The sequence below is a fragment of the Onychomys torridus genome, chromosome X (assembly GCF_903995425.1).
Source record: "Onychomys torridus chromosome X, mOncTor1.1, whole genome shotgun sequence".
Lineage (NCBI taxonomy): Eukaryota > Metazoa > Chordata > Mammalia > Rodentia > Cricetidae > Onychomys > Onychomys torridus.
In genome coordinates this window covers 130,706,927-130,720,185 of record NC_050466.1, presented here as the reverse complement: position 1 = coordinate 130,720,185, position 13,259 = coordinate 130,706,927, and the positions used below count along the sequence as shown (strand labels likewise).

General features: G+C 39.1%; 1 protein-coding gene across 4 annotated transcripts in view; it reads right to left on the bottom strand.

Moving 5' to 3' along the window:
- Fam120c (family with sequence similarity 120C) overlaps positions 1-13,259 on the bottom strand; it is a 125,339-nt gene that overhangs the window by 34,069 nt on the left and 78,011 nt on the right. For 3 of the 4 annotated variants that reach the window (XM_036174006.1, XM_036174009.1, XM_036174008.1), the window contains exon 10: positions 12,321-12,570. In XM_036174006.1, coding sequence (XP_036029899.1) covers positions 12,321-12,570 — 250 coding nt within the window. Of the gene's footprint in view, positions 1-3,342; positions 3,453-12,320; positions 12,571-13,259 lie in introns of all 4 variants that reach the window. The other variant, XM_036174007.1, reaches the window with a different exon arrangement.

Genomic DNA, 13,259 nt, shown 5'->3' with positions numbered 1-13,259 from the left:
CAACAGCATATTTATATACATACTTGTGTGCAATAGCTTTTAAAACAAGAAAAAAAGAACACATGCAATTATATTATTTGCAAATTGAAAGAAAATGTGAAAATGTGGGTATTTCCTATTTTTTGTGTTGAGTTGAATGACTGTTGTTACTTTTTGTTTTGGACTTTTGAGAAAAGGTCTGCTTTCAGACTTGCTATGAAGCTAAGGGTGATCTTGAACTCCTTCCTCAACCTTTCAAGTGCAGCGATTATATGCCTGTGCCTTGCTTTCAACCCACAGAACTTTTGTATTTTTTCCAAGGTAGATCTGCTAGTATCCATTCTCTGAGTGTTCTTTTATCTTGAATATCTTTATTCTGTCTTCATTTCCAAACAGTGTCCACTGTAAAGGTTTATAATCGACACTGTGTTATTTGAGCATACTGAATGTTGTCCTTGGCCTCCACTGTGTCTGATAGGAGTCTTAGCTTGTGCTTCTACTGTATGTGCTGAACTCTTCTTCTTGTACTCAAGCACTTGTCATTCTCATTTAATTATATGTCACATGTTGTTCTCTGTGTTCATGCTATTTCAAGTTCATTGAGCTTCTTGGACATATAAAGTTGTGTTTTTCATCAAATTTGGGAAATTCAGCATTTCCCTCCCGTTTTTTCAAGACAGGGTTTCTCTGTGTAGCCCTGGCTGTCCTGGAACTCACTCTGTAGACCAGGCTGGCCTCAAACTCACAGAGATCCACCTGCCTCTGTCTCCTGAGTGCTGGGATTAAAGGCGTGCGCCACCACCGCCCGGCTTAAAAGAAGAAAAATATTTATTTTGCTCATAGTTTCAAGGGTTTAGGTGATAAGGGGGTAGTAAAGCAGCTCTCATGATGACAGAGAGAGTTGGGGGCAGAAGAGAAACACAAAGGGGCCAAGGGAAGGCATCCCTGCCCACCCAAGGATTTACTTCCTTCTTAACTAGGCCTCAACTGCCACAGCTCTCCCAACTCTCAATAGAATACTCATATTTGAATCTGTCAATGTGTTAACCACACGAAGGGCACAGTCTTCATGATCTAAATGTCCCTAGTCATGGCCTCACATATACTAATCTCCTAGGATTTTCTCAATTTTATCAGGTTGATGATCAAGATTAACCAGCACAGTGAGGTAGGTAGGTTATCATGCCTTCATTTAACTTTGCAAGCATGGCTTTATTCAGGCCCGTTTTTCGTCCAATGGTGGATTTTAAACTTGGGTCTTTGTGTTTGCCAAGCAACTATAGCACTACAGAACTACATCCCCAGCTCTTCATTTAGTTCTTTGAAAATATCTATACTGCTTTTAAGTGTTTAGTCTCCTTTAAAAGCCTGAATTATTTACTGTTTGCTACATACTTGTATTTCTTAGCATGGCTTTAGGAAATCTGTAGATTGGTCAGGGATGGTCAACATTATTAGTCAGTTGTTTTCTTGTTTAGTTAGTGAAGTCCATTTTACATGCAGAAGGCAGCATTTGAGTCTGCTGAAAAATTTCTTCTTTGTTTTTACCATAACATATCTATCACTCATGGTAAGCAAAAGTCACTAACTGGTTAAGGAACATGCTTAAGTCTTTTCAGCCAGTTAGATTTTTACCTTTTACCACTGAATACATTTCAGGAGTAAGATTTGTATCAGGGTTTAAGGAGGTTACACACTTCAGCCTCACATTCAGCAAGGGACAAGTTGCTTGCTTGCTCTTTCAAATCACATCTAAGAAGGCCTGGCCTTGAGAAGAGTCACACAGACTAAAAGGACACATTTGATTTTAATTTTACATTTAGCTTCTTAGGAGTTATCCTCAGGCTCTGTTTGGCCAGAGGTGGTATTTTAGGCCTTTGTGCCACAGAAGCACATTTCATTCACTGATGGATCTGAGTAGATGACTTGTGTCTGAGTGAGTGTGTAGGTCTTTAGTGAATGACTTGAAGTTTGCCCTATGTCCTTTCTTGATCTAGCGAATAATCACAATTTTCCTGTTCTCAAGTTGTCTGTGGTTCCAGGAAGACAAGAAAAGGCTGATTCTTCCCATGGTTCTAGTCACTTTTTTATGTCAGTTAGCCACCAGCCTCCTAACTGCTTATTAGTAAGATCCCCATTGCTTTCCACATACTTGTAGGCACAAAGTTCTGCATGTCTTATTTAAAAAAACAAAAACAAAAACATCAGTTTCGGGAGCTGGAGACATGGCTTAGCAGGTTAAGAGCACTGACTATTCTTCTAGAGGTCCTGAGTTCAATTCCCAGCAACCACATGGTGGCTTGCAACCATCCATAATGAGATCTGGTGCCCTCTTATGGTCTGAAGGCATATATGCAGATAGAACACTGTGTACATAATAAATAAATGAATCTTAAAAAAAAAAACCCAAAACATCAGTTTCCACCTCCAACCATTCTTACTTAGGGTTATTATTGCTGTGATGAAACACCATGACCAAAGCAACTTGGGGAGGAAAGGGTTTATTTGGCTTACATTTTCACATCACTATTCATCATTGAAGGAAGTCAGGACAGGAACTCAAACAGGGCAGGAACCTGGAGGCAGGAACTGATGCAGAGGCCATGGAGGGGTGCTGCTTAATAGATTGCTCACCACACCTTGCATAGCCTATTTTCTTGTAATACTCAGGACAAGCAGCACAAGGATGGCACCACCCACAACAGGCTGGACCCTCCCTGCATCAATCACTAATTCAGAAAATGCCTTACAGCTGGATATTATGGCGGCATTTTTCTTAATGGACATCCCCGCCTTTCAGATAATGCTAGCTTGTGGCAAGTTGACATAAAACCAGTCAGCATACACACACCCTTATGGCTTGCCCTCCCCCAGCAAAGATCTTCTGTTTTACTAGGTCTAGGGATGTTTTTCTCAGTACAGTATGTACTACTTCTGCTCTACAGGTGGGCACTGAAGATGGGGATACAGTGGTATTGGCAGCCCTGATCTTTGCAGCTTACCCCTCCCACTGTGAAAACTCCTTTCAACATATGTGCTGCTAAGGGGACAATTAGAGCCTCAATTATCATCAATTGGCTTCCCTTGGATTAGAGCAGCGGTTCTCAACCTGTGGGTCTCAAACACTTCACAGGGTCATATATCAGATATCATGCATATCAGATATTTACATTACAATTCATAACAGTAACAAAATTACAGTTAGGAAGTAGCAACGAAAATAATTTAATGGTTGGGAGTCACCACAACTTGAGGAACTGTATTAAGGATCTGCAGCATTGGGAAGGTTGAGAACCACCGGATTAGAGTTTCTGCCTTGTTATGAGTGGGGTTGGGGTCAATAATCCTCTTGGGCACACTTACCTGGGCACAGGGATGGGATTGATGACAAATGGCAGCCTTCCCTTTCCAGGGTAAAATAACAGCCCAAGAATAGGAGCTGGGAGAAGGAGTCCCTGTCTTCTCGGCTATTCCTGCTTGAAATAGACCCGCTTTAATAGAGGTGAGGGCAAGGGAGGGATCTCGACTCAAATTCATAGACTACTGACGCCTTGAGCAGATTGAGACTTTCTTTCTTGTTGAAAGCTACATGTCTACTTCCACAGAAAAACTATTGTCTATGTAGAATTCTGTTCCACTTCCTTCACCCTCACTGCTGTTCAGATTCACATACTTCAATTTTACTCAAGTAAAACAAGAATCACTTAACTTGCTTGACAACTAAATATTTCACATTATTAAGTTAGTAGCATTTAAGTGGATTAGCTGAGCTTTTCATTGTATCTCAAAACAATAACTCAACTTTCCTGCATGTTATTTCCCTCTTCTTTTATGCATTTGATTAACTATGTAATAAGAGTCTCCTCTCCCACATCTAGCAACATAAACATATATAAATATAATTTATAGTATATCAGTCACTAGATTCATTATCTCTGTTTCATGTTCAACTCTCCCTGTTATATAGCATTTCAATAGTAACCAGACATTTTAGTTGAACTGACACTTACCAGCATGGATTTAAAGATTAACATGTTTTAAGAACATAATGAAAATGCTAGTTTCAATAGTAAGCAACACTGGGCCCAATTATAGTCTCACTGTTTTAAGAAAGATGCTTGCACTGCTCTATGCTTCAACAACAACACAGCTTCCACTGGGCAGAGCCACAACCTGCAAAGCAGCAGCAGCAGCAGCAGCAGCAGCAGCAGCAGCAGCAGCAGCAGGAATACCATTTCTAAAGTACTGTTCGTAGGTCTCACTAACAAGACCAACGTCATCTCTGTCAGCCAGTCAGTCATCTGAACTTCCTGAGTGAAGTCACTGTTGGAAGATTTCACAATGCTCCTCATGTTTGAAAGAATTTGCTTGGTTTTTTCTATTACCTTTCTTCTAGCCATCCTGGCAGAACCTGTTCACCTCAAAGCCCATGTCGAGCTGGCCCCAAGTACTATCGCAGCTTGACTGTGAGAATAAATGTCTCCCGAGGCCTTCTATGGTGTTAATCACTTTTCTGATCAAGTGAAAATGCAACCAATTCTCTGCTTCCATGAGCCCTTCTAGAAGAAAAAACCCCTATGCCAGCCACAATCTTCTCTTAGTAGATTCAATTTTTACAAAAATTCTAAAATATTCTGAATTTATAGTGTGTGTATGCACATATGTGTGGCATATGTGTGTGCCACTGTGTGTGTGTGTAAGTCAGAGAGAGTCAGTTTGTGTGAGTCAGCTCTTTCTTTCCACCATGTGGTCTTGAGTTTAAACTGAGGTTAATATTTAAAGATGCCTTTATCTGCTGAGCTACCTTGTTGGCCCTGGTAGATTTCATGGCATAAATGTTTTTCTATTTGTGGTATGTCATACGACATACAGCAGAAACATTAAATGATGTTTTATTTTCTAGTTTTCACTAGGCAAGTGATTTATTTTTTTTTGCATGTATATCTGTGTACCATGTATATGCCTACTGTCTATGGAGGCCAGAAGAAGGTGTTGGATTCCCTGGAACTGGAGTTACAGATGGTTGTGGGCTATCATGTGGACTTTGGGCAACTGTTTAGATTTGGATAAACTTTTTCTAGAAAGGATAGGGTATTAATGCATGCTTCTCCATATTCAACAGGTCTAGATTCTACTTCAAAGGTCTGACAGGTTTTCAGTATCCCTCCACAGTGTGACTATTTTATATACAAAAGCATCTTTCCTAAAAAAGTCTTTCCTAAAAGATTATTTTTCTAGGACTGAGAACTTTATGAACATATATTAGTCACAATTTCTCCAGTATTACTATATTTCCATGAGAGGTATCTTTTAACTATAATTAGATGAAGTAATAGAGAAGTACAGACTCGTGGTATTCAAGAAGGCTATAAAGTTCAATGTTCATACAGAGTTTACTTGATGCTGGTAAGCAATGTCATGTTTATGTTTAATCTTCATTTAAAGTTATTTTTTAAAATTTTCAACCAGGTTCTATATTAATAGTTCAAAGTACATTCTTATTTTTTAGTGTGTGTATGTGTGTGTGTGTGTGTGTGTGTGTGTGTGTGTGTGTGTGTGCATGTACCTGCATGTGAAGATGTGTGTGGTCAGAGAACAACTTACAAGGGTCAAGATCCATTTGTAAGGCTTGATGACAAGGACTTTTATCCACTGAGCCATCTCACTAGCCCAAAACTGCATTAAAATATTTTATCCTCTTAACAAACAGGAATTGGTAGTCAGAAAAATGGGGGTTTAAACCCTCTAACTACTGTGTCTTGCTATATCATTGCTCTTGGTTGCTGCTCTCTCTGTTTCCTCATTAATGAGTCTATGTCAGACCTGCCATTTGGTACTATTATTATAAGGATTAGAAACATCAACCACAATAAAGGCATGTGGTAGGAAATAGAATAGTACCTGTTCTTGATGATTTGATAAACTTTGGGGGTACTGATTAATACAGGACAATTTGGCCTTTAGATACTGTCTTTAAGAAATGCAATCTTGGGGTTGGGGATTTAGCTCAGTGGCAGAGTGCCTGCCTAGCAAGCGCAAGGCCCTGGGTTCGATTCTCAGCTCAAAAAAAAAAAAAAATAGAGCAAAACAAAAAAGAAAGAAAAAAAAAGAAATGCAATCTTGCTGGAGAGATGGCTCAGAGGTTAAGAGCACTGACTGCTCTTCCAGAGGTCCTGAGTTCAATTCCCAGCAACCACATGGTGGCTCACAACCATCTGTAATGAGATCTGGCGCCCTCTTCTGGTCATACATGCTGTCTACATGAAATGCAATCTTTCTAGTTTTTTTCTGAGTTTGGGGCAGTGTGCTATCATTTGTCATTGCTATTACTACTGCTATCTGTAAAGTATCTGTCTTGTTTACTCATTTGTCAATTTGATAAGATCTAGAATCACCATGGAGATGGGGTTATTTTAATTAGGTAAATTGAGCTGGGAACCTGTACTGTATAAAAAGGGAGAAAGGTACCAGAGCATCAGCCTTGTGTTGCTGTTTCTAGACAATGGATACAATGTGATTAACTGCTTCAAGATCTGACTGCTTTGAATTCCCTACCATGGATGGACTGTATGTTTGAACTGTGAATTTCAATGAACTCTTTCTCCCTTAAGTTTCTTTTGTCAGCAAATTGGAAAAGAAAGGACATTTGCCCTACTATTGGTGTTTCACGATCTGTGTGTACTAGAAAATCTGCTGACTAAATTGTCAGAAATGTGCTTGAGAATAAACAGGTTGAACAGGAGCCTGAGGGTTTCTCTTCAGAAATTCATAGGCCTTAGTAAAATATCTGAACAGTCTTTGTGTTAGATACTGCAGCTCCTGGACACATAAACAAGACAAGCAAATGAATGGGAAAACAAGCTATTACTATAGCATTTAGAACAAAGATAAAATGGGCTGGGTCCTAGGATAAAGGCACGTGACACCAAACTTCACAGCCTGAGTTCCATCTCCAGGACACACAGGATGAAAGCAGAGGACCACCTTTTGCAAGTTGCCCTGACCTCTACATGTGAGTTGTGGCAAATGAACACCCCAGATACATGGATATATATATATAACAAAAGAAATACATGTAGTGAAAGGAAACAAAATGTCTACTTTCAGAGCTAATATGGGGCCATTTTTAATGATTTATTTATTATTATTTTATGCAGATTGCATTGGTGTTTTTGCTTATGTCTGTGTGAGGGTGTCAGATCCACTGGAAATGGAGTTACAGACAGCTAGGAGCTGCCACGTGGGTTCTGGGAATTGAACCCAGGTCCTCTGGCTGAGAAGCCAGGGCTCTTAACTGCTGAGCCATCTCTCCAGCCCTCTCTATATGGGACAATTTTTAATCTATGGCCCAGGAACATGTTAGTGATGAGAAAGATTAAATCTGCATCTATTATTCTTTTTAGGAAAAAAATCTTATGGGTCATCAATCTGATTTTTAAAGGTAGTTAGACAACCAATACAATATATTGAGCATCTATTATGTAGGAGTGACCTTGCTTGCATTATTTAAATGCTCAAATGGCTCTGAAAAGAATTATGCCAACTTACAGTGAAAAAAAAAACGCAATTGTTCAGAAAGGTTAAAGTGAGTTATCAAAGATAAAAAGGGTCCAAACGAGAATCTAAACAAAGGCTGAGTGTGGTGGCCCATAACTGTAATCCTAGTTATAGGATTAGCCTTAAGCCAGGTTGAAGGCTAACCTGGACTACATAGTAAAAGCCTGTATCAAAAACCAAAATAGCCAGCAGCAAGACTGCTCAGGCAAGAACGGTGCTTGCTGTACCCCCGGTCACCTTAGCTCAACAGTGGAGCACATGGCAAGGTGAAGAAGAATACCAACTCTATCAGGTTGTTCTCTGACGTCTACATGCACACTGTGACAGGTACATTCCTAACACATCATGCATACACATGTACAATGCTAATAAATGAAAACACAACTCAAACTAAGATCTTCCCTGTTTCAAAGGTCAGTCTTCTGTAAGTCACAGAAACTAGAATCTGACCTGCCTGCTATAATAATTACTTTCAATGCATCAGCAAATAATTAGAAGGCATAATAGGAAATAAAATACCACCCCTAATTATAACAACATACCAATACTTAGGAATCAAATTGCAGCTATCACTAGAAAAAAATTAGCCGGGTGGTGGTGGCACACGCCTGTAATCCCAGCACTCGGGAGGCAGAGGCAGGTGGATCTCTGTGAGTTCGAGGCCAGCCTGGTCTACAGAGCTAGTCCAGGACAGGCTCCAAAAGCTACAGAGAAACCCTGTCTCAAAAAACCAAAAAAAAAAGAAAAGAAAAAAATTAATCCTATGAAGACATGAAAAAATAGGAGAGGTAAACTATGATCTTTGGACACTAAGACTTAACATTATAAAGATGTCAATGTCCCTAAATTAATCAATCCAATATCAAACTAAACTGCAATAGTATTTTGTAGAAATTAAACTAATCACATATTATATATTTAAAAGTTCATGAACTGTAAAAATGGTACAATTCTGAAACAAAAAAATGCAGAGTTATTTGCCCTACCTAATATTAAAGAAAATTATAAACCCTTAATAACTAACCCAATGTAATATTGATGAAGGATGAACTATCCAATGGAACAAAACAACCAATGAATGGACTGGTGTATGTGTGTGTGTATGTGTGCATGTGTGTGCGTGTGCGTGTTTGTGTGTGTATACCACATGTGCACATGTGTGTAGAGGAATAAAGTTGAATTAGGTCACAAATCAGTGCAGAAAGAAATTATAATTTAATACATGGAAATGGGGATCTAGCTTAGTATGTAGAGAAAAGAAGGTTAAGATTTTCCTGCAAATCTAAGATAAGTATCCACTATATTAAAAACCTTGCCTGGAAAGTGTTATAGAAAAAATCTTTATGACCTAGGGATAGGAAGGATTTATTAAATAAGATATCAAACTATACATCAAGTTACTGGGTTTGACAAACCAAATATGTGCTTCTCAGTAAGGAGAAAAATATATTAGTGTCTGCACTTTACTTAGTAATCTACCAAAAAGGTAAATGGAAACTAGATGGCCAGGTGAATAGCTTATGGATAAAATATCTACAGTAAGACATTAATAGTAGACTACATGTCATGGTCATATTGATGTACATCATTATTCTAACTTTTCTATATAGAGAAAACTACAATAATGAAAAGTTTAGAAAAATGAACTAATTCCATTTGATAAAGGATATTGTAAATAAAATTTGAACAAACTGTGACTGACTGGAAAAGATATTTGAAACAAATACACATACATAAGAATACAAATATACAAAAGATTTCTGCTATGTATCTCACAAAGAAGTTGTGCAATCAGCAAGAAAAAGAAAAGTAATCTAACAGAGTTTGCAAGATAAATAGCTGTGACCACTACAGAGAATAAAGCTCTAGTGGGCACTAGAGAGATGGCTCAGCAGTTAGGAGCATTTGCTGTTCTTGCAGAGGACCCAGGTTCAGTTCCCAGCATCCATATCAGGTGGCTCACAACCATCTCTAACTCCAGTCCCAGGGGATCTGATAACCCCTGGCTTCCATGGGCATCTTCATACACATGGAGCATATGCATACACTCAGGCAAACACACATACACATAAAATAGAAATAAATGCTAGAATCTTAAATTTCACATTTAAAATGTTTGTTTCAGACAGAGTCTCTCTATGCAGCCCTGGCTGTCCTGGAGCTCACTATATAGATTGGGCTGGCCTTGAACTCAGAGATCCATTTGCCTCTGTCTCAAAAGTACTGGGACTAAAGGTACGCACCACCTGACATATCAAAAAGTTTTTATAAGGGGCCTGAGTGATGACTCAGCAGTTAAGAGCACTGGCTGCTCTTCTAGAGGACTCGATTTCAATTCCTAGCACCCATATGGCAGTTTGTAACCATCTGCCACTCCAATCCCAGTAGATCCAATGCCTTCTTCTGGCCTCCAAAGGCACCAGACATACATGTGGTACACAAACATACAACATGCAGTCAAAACACCCAGGCACAAGAACAGAACAGCAGGCCTGTTGTGTACTTTAAGGGTTGAACAACTGCTTTGCATGTCATCTTTAGCACCAAAAGAAAAACAAATGCCAAAGGTCATCTTCATCAGTAGTTAAAGAAAAACAACTGACAAGACAGTGCACAAAAGCCACTGGATTTTCATTGTATGACAAGTATTACTGGAAATATGAAGAAACAGAAAACCTAAGTGTTATTCTAAGTATGTAAATTAGGATAGCTACAATCTAAAGCAATTTGGCAATATTTTGTAAAAAATTTACACGCATAGTTTATGGCAGTGGTTCTCAACCTGTGGGTCAGGACCCCTTTGGCAACTCTCTATTTCCAAAAATATTTACATTGTGACTCATAACAGTAGCAAGATTACAGTTATGAAGCAGCAACAAAAATAAATTTGTGGTTGGGGGGGCGGTCACCACACCATGAGGAACTGTATTAAAGCGTTGCAGCATTACAAAGGTTGAGAACCAATGCTTTATAGGATCCAGAAGTTCTATTCCTGGGTATTTACTCCAGATGCTAAAATAATCATCTCATGAAAATGTTTTCTGGGAGCTATACAGGCAGCTCAGTGGTTTGATTCCCTGCACCCACATGGTGGCTCCCAACCATCTCTAACTACATTTCTAGGGAATCTGACAGCTTCTTCTGCCCTCTGTGGGCTGCACACACATGGTGCACAGACATACATGCAAGCAAATGCCTATATGCCTAAAATCAATAAATACAGGTTTACAATGTATTTTTTGAACTCACTAAGTGAACTCCTGAAGAACTGGGAAGAAGTATCCATCATTTAATCAGTAAAATACTGTGAAAATAGTATTGCTATCTACCCATATATGAATGTGGATAGATTAAAAAAATAACACTGAGTGGCTATAGGCATGATAATCTATGCCTATAATCCAATCCACTAGGGAAGCTGAGTAGAGAGGATGGCTTGAGCACAGGAGTTCACACAAGTTTAGTAACATAGCAAGAGTCCATTTGTCCTGGCTAGTTTTATGTCACCTTGACACAAGCTAGAATCATCAGAGGAAGGAGACTCAGTTGAGGGAATGCGTCCATGAAATCCAGGTGTAAGGCATTTTCTCAATTAGTGATTGATGGGGGAGGACCAGCCCATTGTGAATGGTGTCATCCCCGAGCCTGTGGTCCTGAGTTCTATTAAAAAAAAAAAAGCAGGCTGAGCAAGCCAGGGGAGCAAGCCAGTAAGCAGCTCCCCTCCATGGCCTCTGCTCCAGGTTCCTGCCCTGTTTGAGTTCCTGTCCTGACTTCTTCAGTGATGAACAGTGATCGGGAAATGTAAGCCAAATAAACCCTTTCCTCCCCAAGTTGATTTATGGTCACAGTATTTTGTCATAGCAATAGTGACCTTAACTAAAACAACATTATAATAAAATAAGATAAAATAAATAAGAGTCAAAGAAAGAAAAAAAAGGTAAGAAACAGAATGATATGTAACGTAACCTAAAGTCAAAAGAGAAACACCACATTTTCTCTAATATCCTATCCTAGCTGGTAATTTTATTATATGTGTATTTAGGTGGAGGTGAATGTGTTTATGGTTAAGATACCAGAAAAGGGAGAGAAACAGGCTTTAAGTGGAAGAGGATAGAAGAACACATGTGAAATGAAAATGGAAAAGAGGATTTGGGAAGGTTAGCTAGGGAGGAAGAAAAGGGAGATGTAAGAGAGGAGGAGTGAGGGAGAAGATCCACCAAAGCAAAGGATGTATAAAAAAAAGAAGGAATCCTGATAATAGGTGAGTTACTCAAAAAGCAAAAAACAAAACAAAAAACCCAACAACAACAATGAATGAGGACTACTGGCAACAAAAACTAAAGTAAGATCAAACAAATCGGGCTGGAGAGATGGTTAAGTGATTAGGAGCACTTGCTGCTTTTCCAGAGGACCTGGAGTCCGATTCCCAGCACCCACACAGTGGCTCACAATTATCTGTCACTCCCGGACCGGGGGATGCAAAGCCTCTTCTGGCCTCTGGGGGCACTGCATGCACATGGTGCACAAGCATACCTGCAGGCAAACACTTGTCCACATAAAATAAAAATAAACGAATCTAAAAATTGAAATAAAAAATGAAGTCATGCATGTACTAATGAGGACATGGGATCATAAACTGAGACTATCCATATACCATTCATTCCTAAAGTTTCTGAAGGCTAAGTTAAGCACAAAACAAAAATCTCTTCACCTTGAAATGCTATAAAAGGTCACTTAAAGAAGATGTCAAAGAGCCAACTAGGCGTGCCTGTCATACAGCTTACCGGAGTACACAGCACATGAGCAGCAGGTGGGTGGGGACATTAGCTGGATTTAGCATACTGGGCGTGTCTGACTTCATACAGGCCAGGAAAGCCCGCATCCTCCTGTTCTTGTCCTCAACTGCTTTGCCTAACCAGAGCTTCTTGAGGTTTGGGCAAGTCCATTCCCGAAATGTGAGTGCGGATACCAGCTCGGGTGTTTGAGGTGACTTCCCTTTATAGGCAGACCATTCTTTAAGGATCACAGAAGGAACTGAAAAACAAAATAAGGAAAAGCAAGCTCTAGAAAATGGACATTACTGTAGCTGGCTACAGCTGACAGGGTCTATTGCACTTCAATATCTTTGAATTTTTGTCACTGTAATTGTTTTTGCATTAGTAAATACTAGGAGCCATATGCATTTATTAGACAATTTATATATATATATATATATATATAATTTGTAACTAATTATTGCATTAATTCTCATAAATATCCAAAAAGGGGAACAGACATGACAACATTTTTTGCAGAACATAGTGCTTACTTTGCAGAAAAAAAGTCAAGATCCCATGCTACTTTGTTTATTAAATACTTTGAAATTCATTTTTAAGTAGATGTACCAGACTAGACAAAGAAAGATATGCAAGGAAGAATGATGTGAATTCTTGGTTTCATTTATAGATTCCCAAAGATTTTCAATTCTCAAACAAAAACAAAACAAAATCCCTCAAGTCTTAGCAACTCGAGAGGTTTAGCAGATGTTGGAGGCCAGCATGGTCAAAAGAGCAAAGACTCTAAGTCCTTCAGATCCAACATCAATTAGATATCCAGGGCTGAAAGAAAGCACGCAGAACACCATGGCTTCTAGTACATCTCAGATCCCCACTCTATGCTCTCTGTCATTGGAGATGTGTAGCATCCACCCAATCACCCAATTGAGGTATCTCCTCTCAGTTTCC